This window comes from Coenobita brevimanus, chromosome 61, assembly GCF_032717465.1.
Source record: "Coenobita brevimanus isolate Jiangsu-jjx chromosome 61, ASM3271746v2, whole genome shotgun sequence".
NCBI lineage: Eukaryota > Metazoa > Arthropoda > Malacostraca > Decapoda > Coenobitidae > Coenobita > Coenobita brevimanus.
In genome coordinates, this window is record NC_137014.1 from 37,864,858 (window position 1) to 37,887,992 (window position 23,135).

The 23,135-nt window shown below is 44.3% G+C and overlaps 1 protein-coding gene and 1 non-coding gene across 2 annotated transcripts; both read right to left on the minus strand.

Annotated features, from left to right (window-relative positions):
* Positions 1 to 3,284: 3,284 nt before the first annotated feature.
* LOC145403766 (putative glutamate receptor) lies at positions 3,285 to 18,981 on the minus strand. The gene is made up of 14 exons (XM_080275444.1): positions 18,963 to 18,981; positions 18,074 to 18,195; positions 17,263 to 17,379; positions 16,113 to 16,321; positions 14,682 to 14,801; positions 14,079 to 14,282; positions 13,742 to 13,832; positions 13,210 to 13,489; positions 8,831 to 8,948; positions 8,084 to 8,183; positions 7,503 to 7,683; positions 6,787 to 6,886; positions 5,559 to 5,688; positions 3,285 to 3,567 (listed from the first exon to the last, which is right to left on the minus strand). The coding sequence occupies exons 1-14, from the start codon at positions 18,979 to 18,981 to the stop codon at positions 3,418 to 3,420; spliced, it is 1,941 nt and encodes a 646-aa protein (XP_080131570.1). The 3' UTR covers positions 3,285 to 3,417.
* LOC145403888 (5S ribosomal RNA) lies at positions 15,787 to 15,904 on the minus strand. Its single transcript, XR_013898081.1, has one exon. It is a non-coding gene; the product is annotated as a 5S ribosomal RNA (ribosomal RNA).
* Positions 18,982 to 23,135: the final 4,154 nt, after the last annotated feature.

The following is a 23,135-nucleotide window of genomic DNA, read 5'->3' on the forward strand; positions in this document are numbered from 1 at the left end:
GAAGCAGCAGCAGAGATGGTGGAAGAGGTGGCAGCAGGGGTTGTAGCAGCAGGCCATTGTGGTCATCAGAGTCAGCAGGGTAGGCAGAAGGGCCTGCAGCGAGGGAGGCAGGATCAGCAGCAGGGGAGGCAGGGTCAGCAGCAGGGGACAGGGTCAGCAGCAGGGAAGGCAAGAGTGGCTGAGTCAGCAGCAGGTAAGGCAGAGTCAGCAACAGGGGAGGCATTCATCAGCAAGGATGGCAGGGTCAGCAGTAGAGGAGGCAAGGGTGGCAGGGTCAGCAGCAGGGGTGGCAGGGTCAGCAGCAGGAGAGGCAGAGTCAGGAGCAGGGGAGGCAGGGTCAGCAGCAGGGGAGGCAGGGTCAGCAGAAGGGGAGGCAGGGTCAGCAGCAGGGGAGGCAGGATCAGAGGCAGGGGTGGCAGGGTCAACAGCAGGGAAGGCAGGGGTGACAGGGGTAGAAACGGAAATAACTGGTCACTACAGTTCCGGTTATTACATTAACATTAAACTCGGGCACGATATACCCGATTTTGTCTTTAACTATTATCACTAACACGGGTACAACATACCGGAAGCGGCGCGATGCGACGTGAACTACCTCTGTCAAGGCACAGGGGAGGCCCGGCATGCTGAAGCTACAGGGGGTCCCAGTTCCCTGCATCCATGGGAACACAATGAAATGCGCGGGACGTCAGATGCGTATGTTATGTTCATCATAAGTTCTTCCCCTTCTTGTTCCTCAATCAAGACACTGTATGGTGTGTGTGTGTGTGTGTGTGTGTGTGTGTGTGTGTGTGTGTGTGTGTGTGTTGGTTTTATAGATAAGGCAGATTAAGCTTTCAACTCCAGAGGAAGGCTTTGAATGAATGTCTATCAACAACATGGGTAGCATCAAGGTAGAAAGTCAGTCACTTATTACCTGGGCAGAATCTTTCCAAAGGATATGACACGCAACAATCGAACTTGCATCCCCGTCCCCAGTTGCACCGCAAGGTAATCAGGGACACAAGGGAAACGAACTTTGTCGACAAGCCTGATCGGTAGGGGAATCTAGGGTTAATCTATGGGCGGGCTGGATGTGCAGACCATTACACCACATCTTTTCCCTCATCTCAAATTACTGACGATCCTACTTTTACATCAACTTGGCCTAGACTTCCCATCTCTCCAACTTGATAGCTGAGTTGTAGTGACAGATTAACACCAGAATATGATGCTAGTCAGGAAGAAGTGCCGTGGAAAGGATGTAGAGCCGTAGTTTTGCTGGGATTTTCATACATTTTTACGATCAAGTCCCTGTCTTAACTAGGATGTTTTATTATTATTATTATTATTATTATTTTTTCAGGAAGAACGAGAAGGAAAATGTCATCATCTCATTCATCCTGTTCTCCCCACAACAAGATACTCTAGTTTCAAAAGAGGAATAACATATACCTGTTTTCTGCAATAAGAACAAGGAATGGATGCTGAATCTTCCCATAACTCTAGTTCGTCCCATAAAAAATAATCTAAATTACAACATGGAGTAGACTCTAATACGTTTACGAGAATCCCAGGCGTGGTTAATAAATAATTGTTTGGCCAAGTAGTAGGAAGGGGTGAAAGATTTAAAAGGAACTGAGAAGCTGAAGACAATGCGTCTTTTAGCTGAGCTGGAGAGAGCTGATCACAGTGAGGAAATGTTGTTGGGGTGGTAAAGGTGTAGAAATAGGACTGAGATGAAGTTGAAAGCAATACCTTTAGTTGTCCAGCAGTAGCGAGAAGAAAGGTGACTGTTTTGAGGGAAGAGGTGACGACTGAACTCAGACGATAGTGAAGACTATCTCAAAAAGCCCAGTGGTGGCTGAAGAATGAAATTGTCGTAGTGAGGACGCCGGCAGCTCGCTAAACACTGTACCCATCTCAACCCATCCAACACCTTTTATAAACACAAGATTCTTCACTTCTTTATGCTGACGCGGCGGGATTGGTCGTGTGTGTCGGGCTGTGTGGCGGTGATTGGCTGGGGTGGCAAAAAGGGGTGGTGTTCTGAGTGGCGGGGACTGTGAACCACACACACACACATACACACACACACACACACACACACACACTGCTACGTTTACGTTAGTTGTCCGATGCTCATGGGATTAATTTTTCAAGGCACACAGAGGAACTACCAACTCTACTTAGGACTAATGCTGCTTAATGTGTGACTGGTGAAGAAAAAGTGAGCCGGATCAAGTATGAAAGCTGTTAGTACTGTGTATGTCACTCTCAGGCATTGTTATTTATTTAGGTTAGTAAGAAAAGGTGGGGGATTATGCACTACCAACAAAATCAGGAATGTAACTCAATGTTGAAGTTACTCTGCCTCTGCATTGTTTCACTTTAGGTTTTGTATGTTTGGTTATCAAGCATTTTTTTTAATATCATGATCAAAGTAACATAGAAGAGTGACTGTTGACTCAGGACATGTAGTATATTATTTCAACATCTTCCCTTCAGTATAAGAAAGCACACGAGAGAGAACGCAAAGATGCTGTTGTTGTCTGTGCTTTTATATGTTCTGATGTCTCACTGGAAAGCAGGACACTCTTAGGTATTTTATTCCGCCTAGAGCCGGACGATATTATTCAGATGAGGAAATTCTGCTCTCTAATAAGTAAATATCAAAGAGAACCGTCCCAGACAGGAGACAAGTGGAATAAATATGTTTCGTAATTCTGCGTAGTCTACTGCCATTGGATCACAGCTAAAAATTAACTTGTAACCTATAACAGATGCATCGCACAAAGTAGGCCGACTGGATGATGATGATACATGTCAGTCGAAATATTGGAATTAATGAAAAGAAAGAACGAAAATTACTCGGCACACTATATCTATGTATCTATAGCAATAAAAGCTAAAAGTAGTAGCGCATGACAAGTTACGTTCGGCAATATAGCTTGTAATTACTTACCATCCTAATTATAGATTTCACCCATATCGTGAGGGGAAGGTGCGGTACAAGAAAATAAATGTCCATTATTATTATTATTATTATTATTATTATTATTGCTGCACATGAATGATACTTACTGCAATGTTAACTTCTCACAAAACAGAGCACAGTTAGAGTGTATAATTTATCAGCAAGGCAGCTGGTATTATTATTGTTAGATTTAATTTAACATGATCTTGCGGTTGCCTATGAGTCAGGCCTGCTTATTTTTATTACATTACAATTTTCTGCTGGTCCACTCCCCTGGCTTCTTACGCCAGTTAAATTTACACTGTATATAGTAAGGTTAATTGAAAGGATAAAATTCTGTTGGCCAATCAGAGCAGAGGTCAAGCTTTGAATGCAGTACTTATATAACTTTCACTGTTTTCATATACTGTTTATATTCTTGCAGTGGTCGTTTTGACGGACTCCCCATGTCTCCATTGGACCTAGGGCATGTGGCTACCAGACGGAGGTGGTGTGGGTGAGGGTGAGATGAGGGTGAGGGTGAGAGAGGGACCACAGCGGAGCCAGGCCGCCTCCAGACAGAAGGCCAACAGTCCCATCAGGCAACCAACTCCCAGCACCGCGAACACCCCCTGAAACATCGTCATTACCTCTTATTACTGGAGGTCACAGGCAGGAGGCGAAACAGACTAACCTAACACAACCGAACGAAACTAAACCTAAACTAAACTACATTAACCTAACCTAAATAAAACAAAACTAAACCAAACCAAACCAAAACTAAACAAAAACCTGCCCTGGCCTGACCTAACCTGGCCTAGTCTAATCTAGCCTAACCTAACCAACCTAGTTCCCAGCACCATGAATATCCCCAGAAACACCAGCGTCATCTCTTAGTACTGGAGGTCGTAGGCGAGAGGAGAAATAGGACGAACACTGCTTCAGAGTTGAAGGGGTTAAAGAAAGTCAAATCTAACCCCTCCAGCTGAAAAAACCTTCCCTTAACTGAACAATATGAGCAAAATGAACAAAACCCGTCCTCGTACGAAAGGGACTAACCACATATTAAAATCAGGCAGCATATTGTTCAGTTCTCGCTGCCTTCAGACGATTTTATGCAGCATAGGACAAACTTTTTCAACTGAAGGGGTTGTTAGATCTTCTGGAGCCACTCAAACCTTTCCAGAATATTGTGTAATAGTTTCATATTTGTTCAGCTAAAAAGTGAAAGGATACCCTCAATCAGAAAATGTACACTCATACGTAATCCATCATCTCCCTCACTGACCGAAGCTTTCAGAATTTCGGGGTCTTTTTTCATTTATTTATTTATTTATTTATTTTCTAAGTTACTGTGAAAATCTATGATGGACTTGGCCCCCTGGAGACCAACGTTGTTATGCTTTGGGGGAAGATACAGTCAGGAGCAGAAGTTCGCCTATATTTCTCTGCCTGCTGTGGGAAAGGAAGGTTTTAAGTGAGCCTTATTATTATTACTATTATTATTATTATTAGTAGTAGTAGTAGTAGTAATGATAATAGTAGTATGTGACAGCAGTATAAAGCACGCACCAAAAGAGTATGAGAAGGAAGGATACTGTACCACCTGGGGAGGAATGAGAAACGTGGAAGGCAGGACACGACTCAAACAGAGGAGTGTCTTCCAACTTTTGCTCATGGCTGTACAGTAGTGGACATAAATATTGATTCACTTCATTGTGATAAATAATAAGACAATGAGAAATGGCTTCTGAAACCTATAACGCGTTTGTTTTAACTAAGAGATCTCTAACCCCTTCCAGCTCAGGTGATGACCAGGTGTGGCCAGACTGAAGGGTTGACTTGACTAGTAGCCAAGGAGACTCATTCCTGGCTTATAACTAAGACTCACTGATGTTCGTGTAATCATGGCTCAGTATTCAACTTATATGAACCAATTCCGTTAAGTGACGGAATAAATACTGCACAATCATTCTAAGATAAAAAGAAAAAATGGTAATGATTTTCTGGCTGACAACCCTACTTAGAGCACACCACTTCCTCCTACCGGGTCATAGCAACGAAACTCATTGGTCCAAATTATAGCGTTACCTCCCTTCAGTAACACTCCCTGGTTCTTATGACTCACTCTCAGCTGAATAAAACAGTCGGGCATTAGCTACAATAGAATACTAGAGCTGTCCCGACCTTGAGAGGAGTGACTCTGGACTCTACAGTTGGGAAATCAAGACACAGAAATATATTGTTTTTTCACTGTTAAATCCACACCACCTGTAGTAAGGAACGTAAGGTCTGTATGTTCACTGTATCTATGTAGCTAGGTAACTCATTTATCTAACTAACTTCAGGTAATTCATTTACGTAACTCTTCAGGCAATTATATAACTAACTTTAATATATGTAACTTCCTTCAGATAACATTTAAATAACTCACTTTTGGTAACCAATTTCAGTGGCATACGCATAAGTAAGTGTGTATTCCTCCAGCATCTGTGTGTGTGTGTGTGTGTGTGTGTGTGTGTGTGTGTGTGTGTGTGTGTGTGTGTGTGTGTGTGTGTGTGTGTGTGTGTGTGTGTGTGTGTGTGTGTGTGTGTGTGTGTGTGTGTGTGTGTGTTTGTCGTACCCATAGGTTGGTGAGGGAGAGTGTGGTCCTGACTGTGATACTGGTAGGGGGTCGTAGGCAGACGGTGGAGTTGCCCACGACATTCTTCATCCAGTGGTCGTACAGCCCCGCCTCCGTCAGCCACCGCACCCTGACCCAACGACAAGGGAACGACGAGAGAGAAGATGAGAAAGAAGCTGATGTAACTGAGATGTACTGATAGCATTTTTTAGTTACTCTCTCTCTCTCTCTCTCTCTCTCTCTCTCTCTCTCTCTCAATTATACTCCTGTCCCTCCACCTGCCCTCCTGTTCCCCATCCTCCTCATTCCTGTCTTCCCACTTCTCCTCTTGTCTTCGTATATATCTTCCGTCCTCCTCACCTACTTACCTGTCTCCTCCATTGTCTCCCTACCCCCTTGTAACCTCTCCTGCCCTCCTGATCCTCACCTTCAGTACCAAAGTCCCGCATGTCTTCTTGTCATCCCAAATTTCATCTTGTCTTCCCATCGCTTTTTCTGTCACCGTCCACGCACCTCTGTCTACCCTACCTGCTCTTCTGTCCTCTCCATTTCCTCAGCTGATCTTCTGTCTTCCTCTCACTTTCCCCAGCCTGTCTTCCTGTCCTCTTTTTCCTCTCATCTTTCTCTATATGTCTTCCTGTCCTTCGACTTACCCTCTTCAATCCATCTCCCTTTCTCCTTTTCCCCTCACCTTCCTCCACCCTCTCTTCCGGCTCCTCTCCCCGCACCAGGACCCCCACCTTCCTCCCCTATCCCCCCACCTCTCCTACCTTTTTCCCCCCACCTGTAGGCTACCCCTGTCTCTTCCATCTGCCCTCCCACTTGAACACCATTCTCCCTGTCTCGTTTACTGCGTCTCAATTTCACTATCTTCTTTTTACTCTAGTCTGGCCTAAAAATGCGATCTCTCCATTTTGAATTCTGAGTTATGTTAATAGATTAACACTGTAATATATTGCTAGTCACGAAGAAGTGCTGTGGAAATGGTGCAGAAATGTGGTACTGCATTTTTCTTCGACTGAACGTGAAATTAATAAGTTGCAAAAGGACCAAAATCTAGATCAAATAAAGATAAAAGAGGCACAGTGTCCCCTTCCCCTCCACCTTCCCTACTGTCCCCCACCCTGGTATTCTGTTCCTATGTGTCCCACCTCCCCTCCTTCCCCACTTTCCCGCTTCCCACTCACCCCACCTCTTCTCCTGCCCCACCTTCCCGCCACCCACTCACCGCTGACTGAGGGCTGGCACGAGGGGGCTGTGTTTGGGTCCGATCATGCAGTAGATGAAGGGCATGAAGGCCTCGTGGGAAGTGTAGTAGTCACACTGGCCTACACGCATCCAAGGCAGTGATATTCAGTAAATTATCTGTATATATCACTGATGTGTTCCAAAATATACTATCTTTTTCTTACAACTGGTACTGTAAACTGGGGAACTGAAACTTTAATAATGAATAAATTTATAGTGGATGTACCAAAATAAATAATAAGGCAACGTACGAGAACTTATTACAGAAAGGTTCAGGATGAAATGCAATATATTCAGAATATTTTGGCAGTAGATTATTTTTACTCTGTTTCTAGTCTTACAAGTTAAACTCTTGTATCTCTAAATGACTGCGTCCAGAATTCTGAACTGCGTATTATTCTGAAGACAATAGCGTCTAAAACATTAGGTATGTGATTTGCAGGTAAGTAGGACATGGTAACAGGATGCGAATATTCACGTGTTGCTTTAGGGATCTCCGCACCTCGATGACAGTGGTGTCTTAGGAGGTTGTGGATATGTGGGTTACTGCATTATGCTTTCATTTCTTCACGAGTTGTCATTCACGGTGATTCTCTACATCCAAGACATCAAATCGAACTGCAAGTCCATCTTGAAGTTCGAAATATTCCACAACCATAATTACAACCCAGTCTCAACCCCCACAACCTCACCCACCTGTCTGGGAAAACTGCTGGGCCATGAGGACGGTGGCGGTGAGGTGCTCTCCGATGAACACATGCGAGCCTGGCCTGACCTGCTGGCGCAGCATGGGAGGATAGTCCGTTGCCAGCACGTAGGATATGCCCCCTACCGCGTCCACCTCACGAACTTCCCGCAGGATTCCAAACTCAGTGGTCTGGTAGAAGTAGTAGTAGTAGTAGTAGTAGAAGTAGTACCAGTAGTATAAGTAGTAGTAGTTTTTGTTGTTGTATCCCCAGGCTCATCTGAATGTGAACCAGGCGGATTGCTGGCTGATGGTGCACTCTTCCCTGCGGCTCACCATTCTCCCTTCGGGGGACTGGGAAGGAGCTGAGGGACGTTCGCATAACTAACTAGCTCCATCACATAGTTATATCGGTGCCACCACATGAAGGCGCCCCTCACAAGCACCATACAGCGACACAACGATACATTTTCACATATTCACATTCGTCCTTTCATATCAACAGAACGTATTTCACTTTAAAAACATGAAAGTGAGTACAGGGCATCAGCAAAGTCCCCAAACAAGTACAGGGATACAAGGCCTGACCTACCCTGAAGTGGTGTACGTAAGCAGTGTCGTACTCCCAGATCATGGTGGTGGCGGGGTGGTCCAGCAGAATACGCAGGGTTTGGAACGGCTGAGGGATGTATCTGCACAAGGAATAAACACTTTCAGCAGTAGCAGTAGCTGGAGTAGTAGTAGTAGCAGCAGAAACACTAATAGTTGTAGCTGCAGCTGAATGTGAACGCGGTGGACTGCAGGCTTAAGTTCTTCCTCTTGTGCAGTCCATCATCCTCATGTAGGGGGACAAGGAAGGAACTGAGAAATATTTGTATGTTCAAGTCGTTGAATCCCCTGGTTATATCAGTGTCACTATACGAAGGAATCCCTCTCCAACACCTACTCTCCAGCCTTGTCATAATAAAAAAATACAGCAACACTCATCTTCAAACCTGTCCTGAAAATAAGTGAATGTTTAGATCAGTGAAAATGTTAATTGTTACATGGGTCTTACAGCTTTACCCGTATGCCTTTGAATATTCTGTGCTCCACTGACTGTTAGTTATGAGTGTATGGCCACTACACGTTGAGAGAATGCAATTTTTCTTTTCTTTCATAATTTGCCTGCTACTACTCAAGTTTGTGATTAAGTTCGAGAATTTCGGTATACAAGAACCAAATAATAATTAGAATATTCATCCAGCCGAAATATGACTGACCACTTCATCTCCGGGAGAGTAATGCTGGCCACAGTGTTCTTGATTTGTGACTTTTAAACAGTGACAAGCATGTTCACCTGACAGCGAGGAGTGACATAAGGATGCCGGAGTAGCTCTGCGTCATCACTAGCATCACCACCATCCACGCACCCAGCAGAGGACGCTCCCATTCACGCATGTCAGGCAGGATCGTGTCTGAGAAGAAGAAAGACTTGAGTTAACGGCATATTGTAATAATTTCAAACTAAACTATATTATGCACTGCCCTACCGTAAGTGAGATTGTTCCCAGTGTGACAAAAGTGATTCTCAGTTACTTGGATCGTCACTTCGCCAACTGGCCAGACCTACAACTGCTTATAGCTGGTGTTTGAAGTCTAGCAACACTGCTTCGAACTTGCACCTTTGTAAGACCACCCCAAAATCTCTAAATGTTGTCATTTGTGCCGTAACAACTGCTGAAAAGATGGTGCATACTTGTACTCCACATCCTCACGTTTCTTGAAACGTCCAGCGAGTGTACTTGTCCTGAGATGGGTGAAATGTGGGTTCTCGACAGTTGGTACCAACGAGTGATGTCACCCATATCACATGAGCTTACCAGCTAGATTGCAATCCCTTCATTACCACCAAGTCTTTGCCCTAACAAATTGAGGTTCGCAATGTTACACGACAGATTTTTAGATGTTTGCTGCATATCACACTGCCAACAGGACAGATGTTCGCAAAAATTTTGGGAAACTTGGTCAGACTTTTATTTGTATTCCTCATCAGACCACGCTTCCCTAGAACTGAAATGGGGTTAGACTGTCTACCCCTCGAGACAATCACTTGTACCACGACAACTGCTAAGAAGATACGGCACACTTCTGTCCTCTCTCCCTGCCTTCCTGCATGTGGCCAGGGATTGTGTTGAGAGGTAGTAATCTGCGGGAGCCGCAGCGCAGTTCACATCTCGTGAGAAAATGACATCACAATATATTACCATTACGGTTGAAGTTTTATGATCAAGGAGAACTGGGTCTGAATATATTCCGTTTTTAAGAACAGGTTAGGCAGTTCATCAAAACTGTAGCACCAGTCGAGCAGGGCAGTACTCCCGAGGTGGATGGAAAGCTGATGACAGGGAGTGCTGGAGCTCCCGTTTCATCAGCCCTCAGGACTAGTTCCTGACCATCCCCCTTTGCTGAACTTTTTCAGTGTCTCAGTTACACAGAGAGTAGGCCAGCATACTCTCCAGTACAAATTTTTCTAACTATCTTCACCAAACTACATGCACAGTACACACTACACTTCCTATTCAAAATTTACCCATAATGGCGTCGTTTTATCAAGCCTCGGAGTCCCCAGGGGGGGGGACCATAAATGCCTCCACCATCTGCCCCTCTCCCGGTGACGACTCAAGGTGCCTGGAACCACTGTCTGACTCTCTTCTTCTTCATTTCTGCAACATTCGCGGCCTTCCCTCTAACTTTCGCTCTGTTGAGCACCACCTCTCCTCCTCTAAACCTCACCTTCTTTTTCTAACGGAGACTCAGTTGTCTGAGGCAACTGACAGCAAACCCTTTTCTGTATCCTCCTACTTTCTCTATACTGTACTCATTTCAAAGCCAAAGGTGGCTGTTGTGTATATATACGCAACGACTTATCTTGCTCTCGTGTTCCTGAACTTGATTCTTCTGAATTCTCCACACTCTGGCTTCAGCTTTCCTGTCATTCTCTGACTAAATATATCTGTGTTGTTTACTTATCCCCTAATTCTACTGACTATCAAAAATTCTTCGACTATCTTACTTCTACGATGGAACACATTCTATCCATTTCTCCTTTCTCTGAAATCTCCATTCTTGGAGATTTCAATGTTCACCACCACCTTTGGCTCTCCTCTCCTTTCACGGATCCACCTGGTGAACAAGCCTACATCTTTTCTATCCTTAATGACCTAGAGCAGCTTGTACAGCACCCTACCCGTATCCCTGACCGCCTTGGAGAGAGCTCCAACATACTTGACCTCTTCCTCACAACTAATCCTTCTGCTTACTCTGTTAATCTTTTCTCTCCGTTGGGCTCCTCCGATCACAACCTTATTACCTTAACCTGTCCTATCACTCCGGTACGGCCTGTGGACCCTCCAGGGAAACGTCGTCTGTGGCATTTTGGAGCCGCAGACTGGGAGGCCCTCAGGCAGTACTTCTTTGATTTTCCCTGGAATGATTATTGCTTCCATGGCCGTGAGCCATCTGAGTGTGCCTTGCGCATTACGGAGGTTATTCTCTCGGGCATGGAAGCATACATTCCTTTCTCATATCCTTTGACTAACGCAAGAAAGCCTTGGTTTAATCACGCTTGTTCTAATGCTGTCCGCAACAAGGAGGGCCTACAAAAGGTACCGGAGCCAACCCACCCCTGAATCACATCATCTTTACGTTTCTGCCCGGAATCGTGCTAAGTCTGTTCTTTGCTCTACTAAAAATAATTTCATCCATACTAAATGCTCTCAACTCTCCAACTCGAATTCTTCCCGCTCCTTCTGGCATCTTGCCAAAAATCTTTCTAACAACTTTACCTCATCATCCTTCCCTCCTCTTTTCTACTCTGATGGTTCTGTAGCTATTTCTTCTACTGATAAAGCAGATCTCTTCGCACAGACTTTCTCCTCCAATTCTACCTTAGACGATTCCGGTGCTGTTCCTCCATCACTTCCCCCCTCTGACTTCCTCATGGCTGACATTAAAATTTCTTCAGTTGATGTATTTTCTGCCATCACTGGCCTCAGTACTAACAAGGCATATGGGCCTCATGAGGTCCCTCCTGTTGTTCTCAAGAACTGTGCTTCTGTGCTTACACCCTGCCTAGGCAAACTCTTTCGTCTTTGTCTGTCAACTTGTACCTGTCCTTCTTGCTGGAAGTTTGCTCTCATTCAGCCAGTCCCAAAGAAGGGTGACCACTCCCAACCCTCCAACTATCGTCCAATTGCTTTAACGTCCTGTATTTCAAAAGTTTTCGAGTCAATTCTTAACAGAAAAATTTTAAGGCATCTTTCCTATCACAACCTTCTTTCCGATCGTCAGTATGGGTTCCGTCAGGGACGCTCCACTGGCGATCTTCTCACCTACCTTTCAGACTCCTGGTCATCCTCCTTTCGGGACTTTGGCGAAAGCTTTGCCATTGCACTTGACATCTCAAAGGCTTTCGATCGAGTCTGGCATAAATCTTTAATTTCCAAACTGCCCTCCTACGGTTTCTATCCTTCTATCTGTGCCTTCGTCGCTAGCTTCCTTTCTGGTCGTTCTATAGCCGCTGTTGTAGACGGCCATCGTTCTTCTCCTAGATCTATCAACAGTGGTGTTCCTCAGGGCTCTGTCCTATCACCAACTCTTTTCCTTTTATTCATCAATGATCTTCTAAGCTGTACATCTAACCCTATCCACTCATACGCTGATGACTCCACCCTTCACCTTTCCATTCGGTTCCCGCAACGCCCATCTCAAGTTACTTCAACAAACAAGGGATGAGGCTATGGCACACCTAATGTCTGACTTGGCTCGTATCTCTGACTGGGGTAAAAATAATATGGTTGTCTTTAATGCATCTAAGACTCAGTTCTTACACCTTTCAACCCGACAAAATCTTCCACAGGTATACCCACTAATGTTTAATAATATTCAGCTTAATCCTGCATCATCCTTGAACATGCCTGGGGTTTCATTTACTCGGGACTTATCTTGGAAAGATCATATTACATCTCTTGTAAAATCTGCTTCCAAGAGATTGGGTGTGCTAAGCCGACTCCGCTCTTTCTTTACCCCTGCACAATTGTTGACTCTATACAGGGGTTTTATCCGCCCCTGTGTGGAGTACAACTCTCATGTGTGGGAGGCTCCCTCATACAGCTCTTCTCAATAGGGTGGAGTCAAAGGCTTTTCGTCTCATTAACTCTCCTCCTCTTACTGACTCCCTTCAACCTCTGTCTCTTCGCCGCACTGTTGCATCTTTATCTCTTTTCTATCGCTACTTTAATTGTCACTGCTCCTCTGAACTGTCTGCTTGCATTCCTCCACCTCTACGACGGGCGCGTAGCACCCGTCTGGCAGCAAACTCTCATCCTTTTTCTGTCCAACTCTCTAATGCAAGAGTTAACCGTTACTCCCAGTCTTTCATTTATGCAACAGGTCAGCTCTGGAACTGTCTCCCTCTGTCTGTATTTCCTGCTGCCTATGATCTCCAGTCTTTCAAACGCAGTTTGTCCAGGCATCTCAAAATGATCGGATCTTGAATTTGGCTCTATATTGTATTTTGCTTTTCTCTTGGAGGGAACTGTTATTGCGGGCTCATGGCCTTTGGTTCCTTCTTCCTCGCATTAAAAAAAAAAAAAAAAACTTCCCTGCATCAGCATCATGAGGTAGGGAACAGATAGGGAAATATACTGAAAATACATAACGGAAACTACAGCTTACTCTCCTGCAGCAGCACCCTTACGTAGGGCGCCAGGTCAGGGATGTCCAGCGAGAAGCAGGAGGCGAGTGTGACTACAGTAACCAGCAGGAGAACCAGCGCCCCCAGGATGGCGGCCCACACCGTCGGGGAGAAAGGCAGCAGAAAGCCCCAGGGGTCTACCTCAGGCAGACCCCGGCCCCCAACGATCCTCAGAAAGTCACTCACCACCGGGGCAGTGTAGTCCACTATTTCAGCTCGCGCCGCTGTGATGCCGAAGGGACCCAGGCCGAAGTTTACCTCCTGCGGCAGTTGCAATATCAAGATGGAAAATGATAACTTCTCATGGAAATAAACGTCATTCCCTTTACTTTTAAAGAATCTTGGATTAAAATTATTCATTCACTTGTACAGTATATACTATAGTTATCATAAACTGAGTAAGTCTGTGCATATATCTTTTGTCTAAAAGAAATAAGTTATTAGATGAATAATGAAAGGGAAAATGCTAATGAATAAATCTTGTCCATAGAAACAAATTGGACCTTCACTGACCTGCCTACCTACCAAACCCACCATCCCGGAGGCCGTGCCGTCTGGCAGTTTAGTCCCGAAAGAGCCGTCAGGTGGCCGATGTATGATGTAGCTGAGACAGTGTTTTAAAAATTATATTACCATCTCAAACAGCACACCTTTACACACACACACACACACACACACACACACACACACACCCATCAACTTTTCTGAAATCGTGTGTCATACAGTCTGGGAGGGGTGTTTAGAATAGGGTGAACTGATATAGAGAAGACAGCCAAACTTATACCTAGAGATATTCGCGTTTTGTGATAAATGGTGTGAATTCAGTATGGGTGTTACTCTGGCCACCCACCTGAAGTTCATGGACGCTGCCAGGACATCAGCCACTTGCTTCATGGCGCCGGAGAAGATATATTTATTGCCGGGTACCTCCCCTGCTTTGAATGCTCCTGCCCTGACCTCTGTCCCTGCCCCTGCCACGCCTTCCTTCTCTCTCACCACGATATGGGGAGGGAACTCCTCTGCTGTTGTCAGTAACACTGGCCTCTCCACGAACCTAAAAACAGTTTGAAGGTTAATTACTGAACAATGTTTTAGATGATCACCAGTTCTTGTTGCATAGCTTGCTCTTGAAGAGATTACTTAGTCTCATAAACCATCACACTGACAATAGCGCCACACAAACGTGCAAGTACAACAAAGAGCAAAATTCGCCGACAGTCCCCTACTAGTAATGTGTTATGTTTTCCTTATTTGTCATCCCTCCTTTGTAAGGTTACACAGTATCTTCTTATACTCCTTTGCTGTGTTTCGGCTGCTGTCACATTGAGCCGATATATCTAACACCTCCCGTCTCCACAGCCGCAAGAGAAATGTCGATTAACTTTTGCACATGGCTGTACATACAAAGCGTCTCATAATCAGTCTTGCTAGCAGTAGTGGCACACAGACTTACTTGCGGAACTTTTGTGGGAAGAGCGGGAGGTGTGAGGTGAGGGTGAGGCCGCGGCGGGAGGACCATTTGGCCACCTGCACCACCTGACTGGAGTACGGCAGGTGCGACAACACCCTGCAGCTGCAACCACACAAGGGTTACTCAGGATCAGGAAGGGAGGACAATATCTTCTGAAGTTTGACGATGAGGTATGGCCACAGAGATAGAATGGACAAAATTAAGGTAGTCAAATAGACATACTTAAGTGAAGTTAAAGTAGGAGGAAGCATAGAAAGGGTATAAAGCACTGGCGTAAAACCACTTCCCGTTGGTCCGTCATTATGTGGTCATTTCACTCATGTCCAGCTGCTGGACCCCAGAATCCTGTTGTCCCATATTAATGACGAGGTCCCATTGTTCATACCCTTTCTTTTTTCTGGCCATTGACGCTTCAACACTTCCCTAAGTGCCTCTGCATCAGTTTGATTATATCACAGATTCACTTACATTTCACTTATCTCTACACTCCTGTCCTTTGTCCTCCCTGTTACCCAGGTCTCTGCAAGACGTTCTGTGGAGCCTGGCGGTGTGGTTGGAGGGTAGGGTGCAGCTACTCTGTTCCGCTTCCACTGTCTTCTTTGATCGCAGGTTATGTCACTTCTTGTCACTTTCTCACTCACTCTCCATCATTTTCAAACTACTTACGGCGGACTCTTCAACATTTACTCCCTCCTCCTTGACTGCCTCACCTTTTCCTTGAGTCTGTGCTGGACTCCTCATTCATCTTGAGTGTCATCTATTCGTTGCGTTGCTTGGCCTCGAATTGGCTTTCTCACTAATCGGGGCACGTCCTAACTACTGAAAAACACATCCTACATATCATACAGTATTTTGTTCGGTCACATCTGAGTGTCAGGACATGTTTTCAATTCCAATGATCCTACAGACTATGATGGGGGAGGTAAACAAATTATCATCATGACACGCGTGGCAGGCCCCATATTGCTTATTCATTCATTCATTGCCAGACGCCATGTATCCCAGACGGGGTGGCCAATGACTTAGAGTTAATTGTTTTACAGGGAGGGGCACTAATCCTCCACCAACCCCACTTGACACGTAGGGATGCCAACAGCATCTGGTGTTCCCAGGCGGTCACCCATCCAAGTACTAACCAGACCCAACGTTGCTTAACTTCGCTGATCGGATGGAAGCGGTGTACTCAACGTGATATGGCCGTTGGCAGTAATACATTTTACACACAATACAATTATAAACACTTCGACGTTTGAATAGAATATCTCAGATTACATCGTTATGTTGTGAATTGTCAGGAAGTGTTATCTAAATACAAGCATTGTCTAATATATTATGTCATTCTTGTCATTCACTCCAATCTTCCTTCACAGTCAAAATCACTCACCATGTGCAGGTGACATGATGTGTGCTTACCTTTCCTGACAAGAGAGTGTGAGGGCGTTGACCTGAGAGAGGGCGTGGTGGAGGGAGGTGGAGTGGGTGATGGGTCGGCTGGTGAGGACCAGGAGACGGGTGGGCCAAACCAGCAGACCATCTTTGAGGGCCAAATTGGTCCAGCCAGCCGTAAAGTCGGGGTCATCACTCACCACAAGGAATGTGACGCACCACCACTCACCCACACCCTGAAAGTCACTATACGTACCACAAATACTGCAACAAGTCACATTGAGGAGCACAACGCAAACTAGTTCTTATAAAATGTCGACCATAAATATCGTAACTCCGTTAGCTATAATATGGACCCTCTACACATGAAAAAAATGAAAAAAAGATGTAAGGTAAAATTTCGCACATGACAACACCGCCAAAACAGGCAGACTCGGATTCTGGCCAGAGAATCCATCCCAGGGTGGAGGACTAACGATGAAACCTAAGGATGCAAGCGTTGTGTGTGGCCTGTTGATTTCTGTTACCTGATGTGCATTCTGCAAGAGATGGCCTCGACCTAAGGGTCTCAATGTATTTTTGTCTCTTCTATGTAATGACCTTCCCATGACACACCACACACCATCAGTATACTCGTGCTCTCTCGTCTTATCTCTCCACTCCATTCTTGGTTTCCCTCTTTCTCCATCCATCTGCTCCTCTCTTATACACGTGGTCAGTCTTTTATCCTCCTTTCTTGCCATATGGCCGAACCCCCTCGAAATATTTTTTTTTTTTTTTTTTTATCTCGCCACCTGAGCTTCTGCACCTCAGTCTTCACAAAATACTTTGTCCATTTGTTCCTGCACGAAATCTCTCCACATCCCTTGTGTATCACATTACAGATGGTGTATATAGAGTTCATATGTCAGGTGATGTGTGAAGGATGCGGGCGATCAACCCTTGGCTGATGTGTTGTTGGTAGACTAGTGGATCACAGGAATGAACTTTGTAGCCTACGTCCAAAAGAAATCAGTAAGTACGGTGGGTATTTGCGCCAAGCGGTGACGTGAAGGTGTGCGTCACCACCTGTTGTGCAAGGAGAACTACTAGACCTAAGATAATGAACTGTCTAATCCATGTCTAAAGACACTGAAGAGAAACTACAGTTGACACGTGTACCCGGGTCCCTTCCCACCTGGCGGGCACGATGCAGGAGTGTTGACAGCTGGCGGTGTGTGGTGTTGTGGTTAAGTCTTCTCATCCCCGCCTCCAGCATCGCCGATCCCCACTCAGCGTCAATCTGCCTCACCGCCTGCCACACACAAAATGGTTTAGTTATGATTTATCCCACATTGCGCGTTGCATGTACACTGACGTACAGTACATATGCTGCTGTGGCAAGGAAAACACCATAAGCGCACTGGCAGAGCATGGAACCAGACACATCAAGAAGCAGTTGGTAATGGCCAGAGCTCTCATACGGTTGTGATTGGAGTGATCGTACAACCTACCTTGATCATACTCGTACTTCTTGTTGTTTATATGTAGTTCTTTCCATTTGCGTCCCTAGCGTGCATGTATTCTCGTGGGCTAACCGTTAGAGGTGGGCTGGCTGGCTGTACGAATGTGTAGATAAACGACAAAGGATTCTGACCATCTTACTTCAGCTGGTAGACCAAGGGTGAATTCATGTATGTTGAGATGTCAGGCCCGTTTTCCCTTGTTAGTTGAGGTGCCAGCTTCTTTCTGCTACTATCCCTCTCCATTAATGATGTTGGGAATAACCTCTCCTGGTCTTAAATACTAGTGAATCTGGCTCACCTTCTCCCAAAAGCAAGTATAGGAAGGTCCACCTGTATTCTGCTTCCTGCACTTTTCATTCTCAACTCAGGCATAACAGTGGCAGTGAGAGTGACAAGCAACAATAGTATAACAACAGTGAGAGTGGACTGAAAAAGTAACTGGCATAAAACAGTGATAGCACAAGAACAAGAGCAGCAACTAACCTGACTGATAGCAGATGGTGTGGTGTGGGCGTGTGTGAGGAGCAGGAGGGAGCAGTAAGGCCGCCGATCAGCCGCCAACACAGCACCAGCCGCCCCCACACCCGCCATCAGCGTCTCGTCACCTGTGCAACAGAGCGGCGTAAGCAAGCACTCATTCAACTACACGAAATATAATCGCGAGTCAAAGTATTGTCTGCTGTGTTAGGCCAAACTTATTTGAGAAGGAAAAATAACGCGGGAATTCTGAAGGCAAATGTTGTACTATAATTCCTTCCATTGCCAGAATAAGTCCTGCACATTTGCTCTTGCAGTCAAAAGTGCTTTTGATATTAGCATTTCTATATTTTATTTCCTTCAGTGTGCTAGTTTTGGAACTTGGCAAAATGGTGTGCTTGGTTTCGGGTCCCACAATATTCAGTGACATTTATTTCCCCGCTCCTGTTACATTGATGAGTAGTGGTTATATGATGGGTACAATGGTGATGTGGATGTGTTTGAGATCAGTTCTTCTGTAGTTCATTGGTGGACTAAACTGCTTGGCCTTTGGGAAGGAAAAAGTGATTTGATAAACTGGAGTGCGGTAATCATTATCTGGCGTGCTCAGCCAGTGAACAAATCTTGAGACTGAGTTGTTAGTGTGTAAACCTAACAAACCAGCTGTGAAATCAAACTTACAATATAAAGTCCTCGATCTCTTGTTACTCTTGGAACTATACTGGGATACAGGGAGGGGGCTGCATGAGCTTATGCTGCCTTAACGTAGTTTCTGTGGTTTGGGCCACTGTGTCATCCTTCCCTCCTAATACAAGTTATTGAGTGTATTATTATACCTTTCTGGGGTTGATTGATATTGATCACTATTTGTGACAAGAAATCAGTGTCCACTTACCTCCTGCAGGGATGAACATGCTGCTATGTCAGCTGTATATAAACTTTACAGTCTTAACACAATAAATATATTTAACAACAACATACGTCTATTCCTAAAAGTTTGGTTGGAGGCACCGTACAGACAGATAGTGTAGTCTCTTACCTGGCAACACAGACTGTGGTGTGTGTAGGAGCGCCCTTGCCATCGCACACAGCCACACACACACCATTACTGACCTCACACCACCGTTTCTCCACAGCGCCACTTCCATCAGTTGATATCCACTCACACACCGCTGGAATGAAGAAGTATTGGGAGACCTTTCGTGTAATTACCTGTGGCCCGAGTTGGTTAGCATCTATACCCCTGCCCCTGACGTACAGTCCAAGGACTGGATACGCTATCCTAAGAAGGTGATCCCTGTGCTTATTGACTCATAAATGTCTCATGAAAGTACGCCAGTTTCACAGTGAGTACAGACGACTGGCTATATAACAATGATTGATGCTGGAAGAAACTGCCCATTTCTACCTCGTGTTACCAGCCTCCACCGTTTATTCTTCATTGCTTTATTGTTCTTGGGAATATTCTAAACAGTAATTCCCAAATAATTATGAACTGCAAGGAGGGGGGGGGGAAGGTAAAGCTGTCAGCCCAAAAGGTTGGAACAAGGAAGTCGGTGCGTGCTCACAGGCAGCCCTCATTGAAAAGACTATTTCGAATTATTTTGCATCACTTATCTTTACAAAGAATCTTATGTTGTATGAATTTGGTAAATTAGGTCTATAACCCTAAAAACAGAGGAGCAAGACTTAATGAAATAGGTAGAAATTTTCAAATGTCGTGAATTTTAAACTATTCATATGTGCCTTAAAGACTGGTTTAGAGAATAATGTAGGGCAGTTAAATTCACTATGCTTATTATGATGCAACATATCACGTGAGTAATCAATTGTAATTCGAAAAGCTTTCAAAAGATAATAATACCTTAAGGAATAATTTCAGAGAAAATTTATTCAACGTTTTCTTAAAATCATGGCTTCTACTTTATAACAGACATATTTTGAATATCTTGACCAATAAATTCTTAAATCCTCCCATTTTCCTTTACCCCTATGGCCTCCAACCTGAGTGTAAAAGTCGCCCAGTGAGGTGGACGTAAACAGCTTTTCACGCTGCAGCCATTCATGGTGGTAATGGAAGATCAGTAATTTCTTGATTTTTCTCGGGGGCCTTTCCTTATTTCTGGGGTATTAGGGCAGTGTTTGAATTGGTGACAGGTGTGACAGGTGTTATAGTAATTAGTAGCCTGGCCATCTACTGACCCTACCAGACCAACGTGATCTGAGGACGGAGGCACTTTGGAGACTGCGAATATCTGATGAGGAATTTTGTACTGTGGACCTTTCATCCTGCCTTAGCCTTTTAATTTAGTCTATTCTTGTTTATGGTACACGATCTTAGCTTAGCTGATATCGGTAGTACTTAACTTGTTAGAAATGATGTCCAGTAAGAGAAAATCTGAGCTACGAGGTCAGTCAATTGGTAGAGTAGTAGATAGCTGACCGAAACAACGCGAGATCAATCCTACGATGGGGCACGGAACAGTTTTGGGATCTGAATCTACTGACAACAATCTTAAATTGGTTATCCACAAGCCCCAGCGACGCATGAAACAGCAACTTGGTGTATGTTAAGTGTTAAGGGTGGAAATTATTGCCAGAGAGGTGACATGTGAAGAAGAGTGGCACGCAAGAGGGCTACAGGGCTTCAGGGAATGGATTATCAAGTTTGTTGTAAAGAAGAAGTGCTATAAAGTTCCTTACGTCAACAAGAATACGGCTGGACAAAAGAATAGAAGGATTACCTGTGGAATGTGCCACTTAGAAAATTAATAGTACACTCCTGGAAAGCGTTCTTATTAACACAGTTTGCATGATAATAAGACCCTCTGTCCCACACACACAGCAGCTGTTTTTACTAGTGTGCAGCACGTCATGAAGTTTGGAACAAGGGATTTCGTAAGACTGCGTGACTAGGTTCGTTTGGTACGGTACGTTCTTTGATCTTTTTTTTACCTTTTATTTGTTTTTTATGGGGGCGATGGTTACGTGCGTCGATACTCCCCCTGATTACGTGCTTTCTCTTTCCTTGCTTCTGGTTCCTTATTCACTGCTTCCTCAGGTGAAAATTAACCCTCTGTTTGAAGTAACTCACTTTGAAAATGAACAACACAGCCCGTGGTAAGCTATAAGAAAACATAAAGTTCTTTACTGATTGTGTAGTGGTAGTTGAAGACACTCACCATCCATTCACTTGATGTAGTGCTACCTTCAAGTGACTCTGCGCTGACTGATAGGCCATATTGTTTCTTGTAGGTCGAGAAACCAGAGACAAGGGGGGAAAAGATTTCATTCAAGAGTCTGAAAGGGCCGGGAAATTTGAAATAAAAATAACAATAAATAGCAGACAGAAGAGTGAAGAGGAGAGCAATCACAAGGCATAAGGTAACTCAGTGTCATAACCAACGAGGGAGGGTCGAGTGAACCTGAATATTTGTTATCTATTACCTGCCTACCTACCTACCCACACACACACACACACACACACAAAGAAAGACAGATAGATAGGTAGATGGACAGATAGATAAACAGATGCACAGGTCATTGGACGCTACATAATCCTTTCAAAATCACTCTGTACACGTTTCTTCTTTTCCTCATTCGACCCACCCCAGACAGAACTCCATTCCATCATTCACGCCACAAACAACCAAAAATTAGATCCCCTCATCCCGAGTCTATCCCTTTTGGCGTTGGGTGGACAAGCTGTACAGGAAAATGGCGAGGATCTGAAAAATTAATTGGGCAAATAGGACTCATGGGCAAACTGACGTGTAAATGTTGACTCTAAGCATTGATCTCCGAGTTGGTGGTGTTGTGTTGAGTGATTGATGTACGGGTGTAAGTCAGGGTAAGCGGAACTGCTTTTTATGAGAGAGAGAGAGAGAGAGAGAGAGAGAGAGAGAGAGAGAGAAAGAGGAGGAGGAGGAGGAGGAGGAGAAAGAGGAGCACTAGGGAGGGACGGAGTAAGATAAAGAGCTAGATATTTACCTCCGCCAGCGAAGTTCGAGGAGGTTATAATATTACGTTCACCCGTGTCTGTTTGTTTGAATAAAGATATCTCAAAAGCATGTTATCGAATTTCAGTAAAAATTCGTGGATAGGTGGGCAGTGGACCGAGAAGAGTTCAGTAGATTTTGAAGTGGATTCGGATCTAGAAGCAAGAAGTCCCGTTTTCTTATCGTTGTCGGAGGTATACATTCTCTGAAATTGTGTAACAGAACATACTAAAGCCGTGGAATTAACTACGTGAGACCGTAAGCTATTGGTCTAGAAGGAAAGAGGAATTATAGCAGTAAATAATAAGTATTCTTGGCGTTGGCAGAGGTACGAGTTCTCTGACTATTTTTCTTGTCAGCAGTTAAAAGGAAAGGACGTGAAGGGAACATACAAGTACTAATATCTAGTAATGCATGAACACCTGAAGTATACGTATTAGTGAAATTATATCATTCTAATACTAATATTGCCGGAGATAAAAACAGGCTTTTCTAACACCCAACTCAGAGAAAGAAGAAAAAGGAAACAAAAATAATATGGTTCCACACTTATCTAGTCCCTTATTTATTTAGCTTAGAAGAATCCCCTGCTAGTGAAGGGGTTAACAATGACCCTTTTCACTACAAAAAGGTCTCTCGAAACTATTTAAAAAAAAAAAATCTAAAATCGGTGAGAAAAAATAAAAATATGCCATTAAATTAAGGTAGTTATGACATGAAAGGTAATATCTCCATCTGCATATTTTTTCGAGTAAACTGTAAAGTATCTGAAAGTAACTAGGAAAAATGGACAAACAAAACATTAAAAAACATTGCTGGTTTATTATTAGTAGATAACAATAACGCCATAAAGGTAAACTAATGAGTACTACTGATACACTAATTGTAAATAATGGCTGTCAGTGAATTTCCAGGATCATGATGTAATCTGATTTTGTCCATAATGCGTTTAAATCCAAGGGTGGGTGTGGAATTATTGCTTACATAATGCCACCCAGGGGAAAGAGACGGTCATTCTGGCTCTATGTCTGGCATGAACGGTGTAGTGACTCAACTCTCCTGATGAGGCA

Excerpts from the sequence above, each read along its gene's own strand:
- LOC145403766 (XM_080275444.1), bottom strand. Across the intron at positions 14,283-14,681 it reads TTCCCACAAAAGTTCCGCAA|GTTCGTGGAGAGGCCAGTGT; the intron begins GTAAGTCTGTGT and ends AACTGTTTTTAG. Across the intron at positions 13,833-14,078 it reads GCAGCGTCCATGAACTTCAG|CTACATCATACATCGGCCAC; the intron begins GTGGGTGGCCAG and ends ACACTGTCTCAG.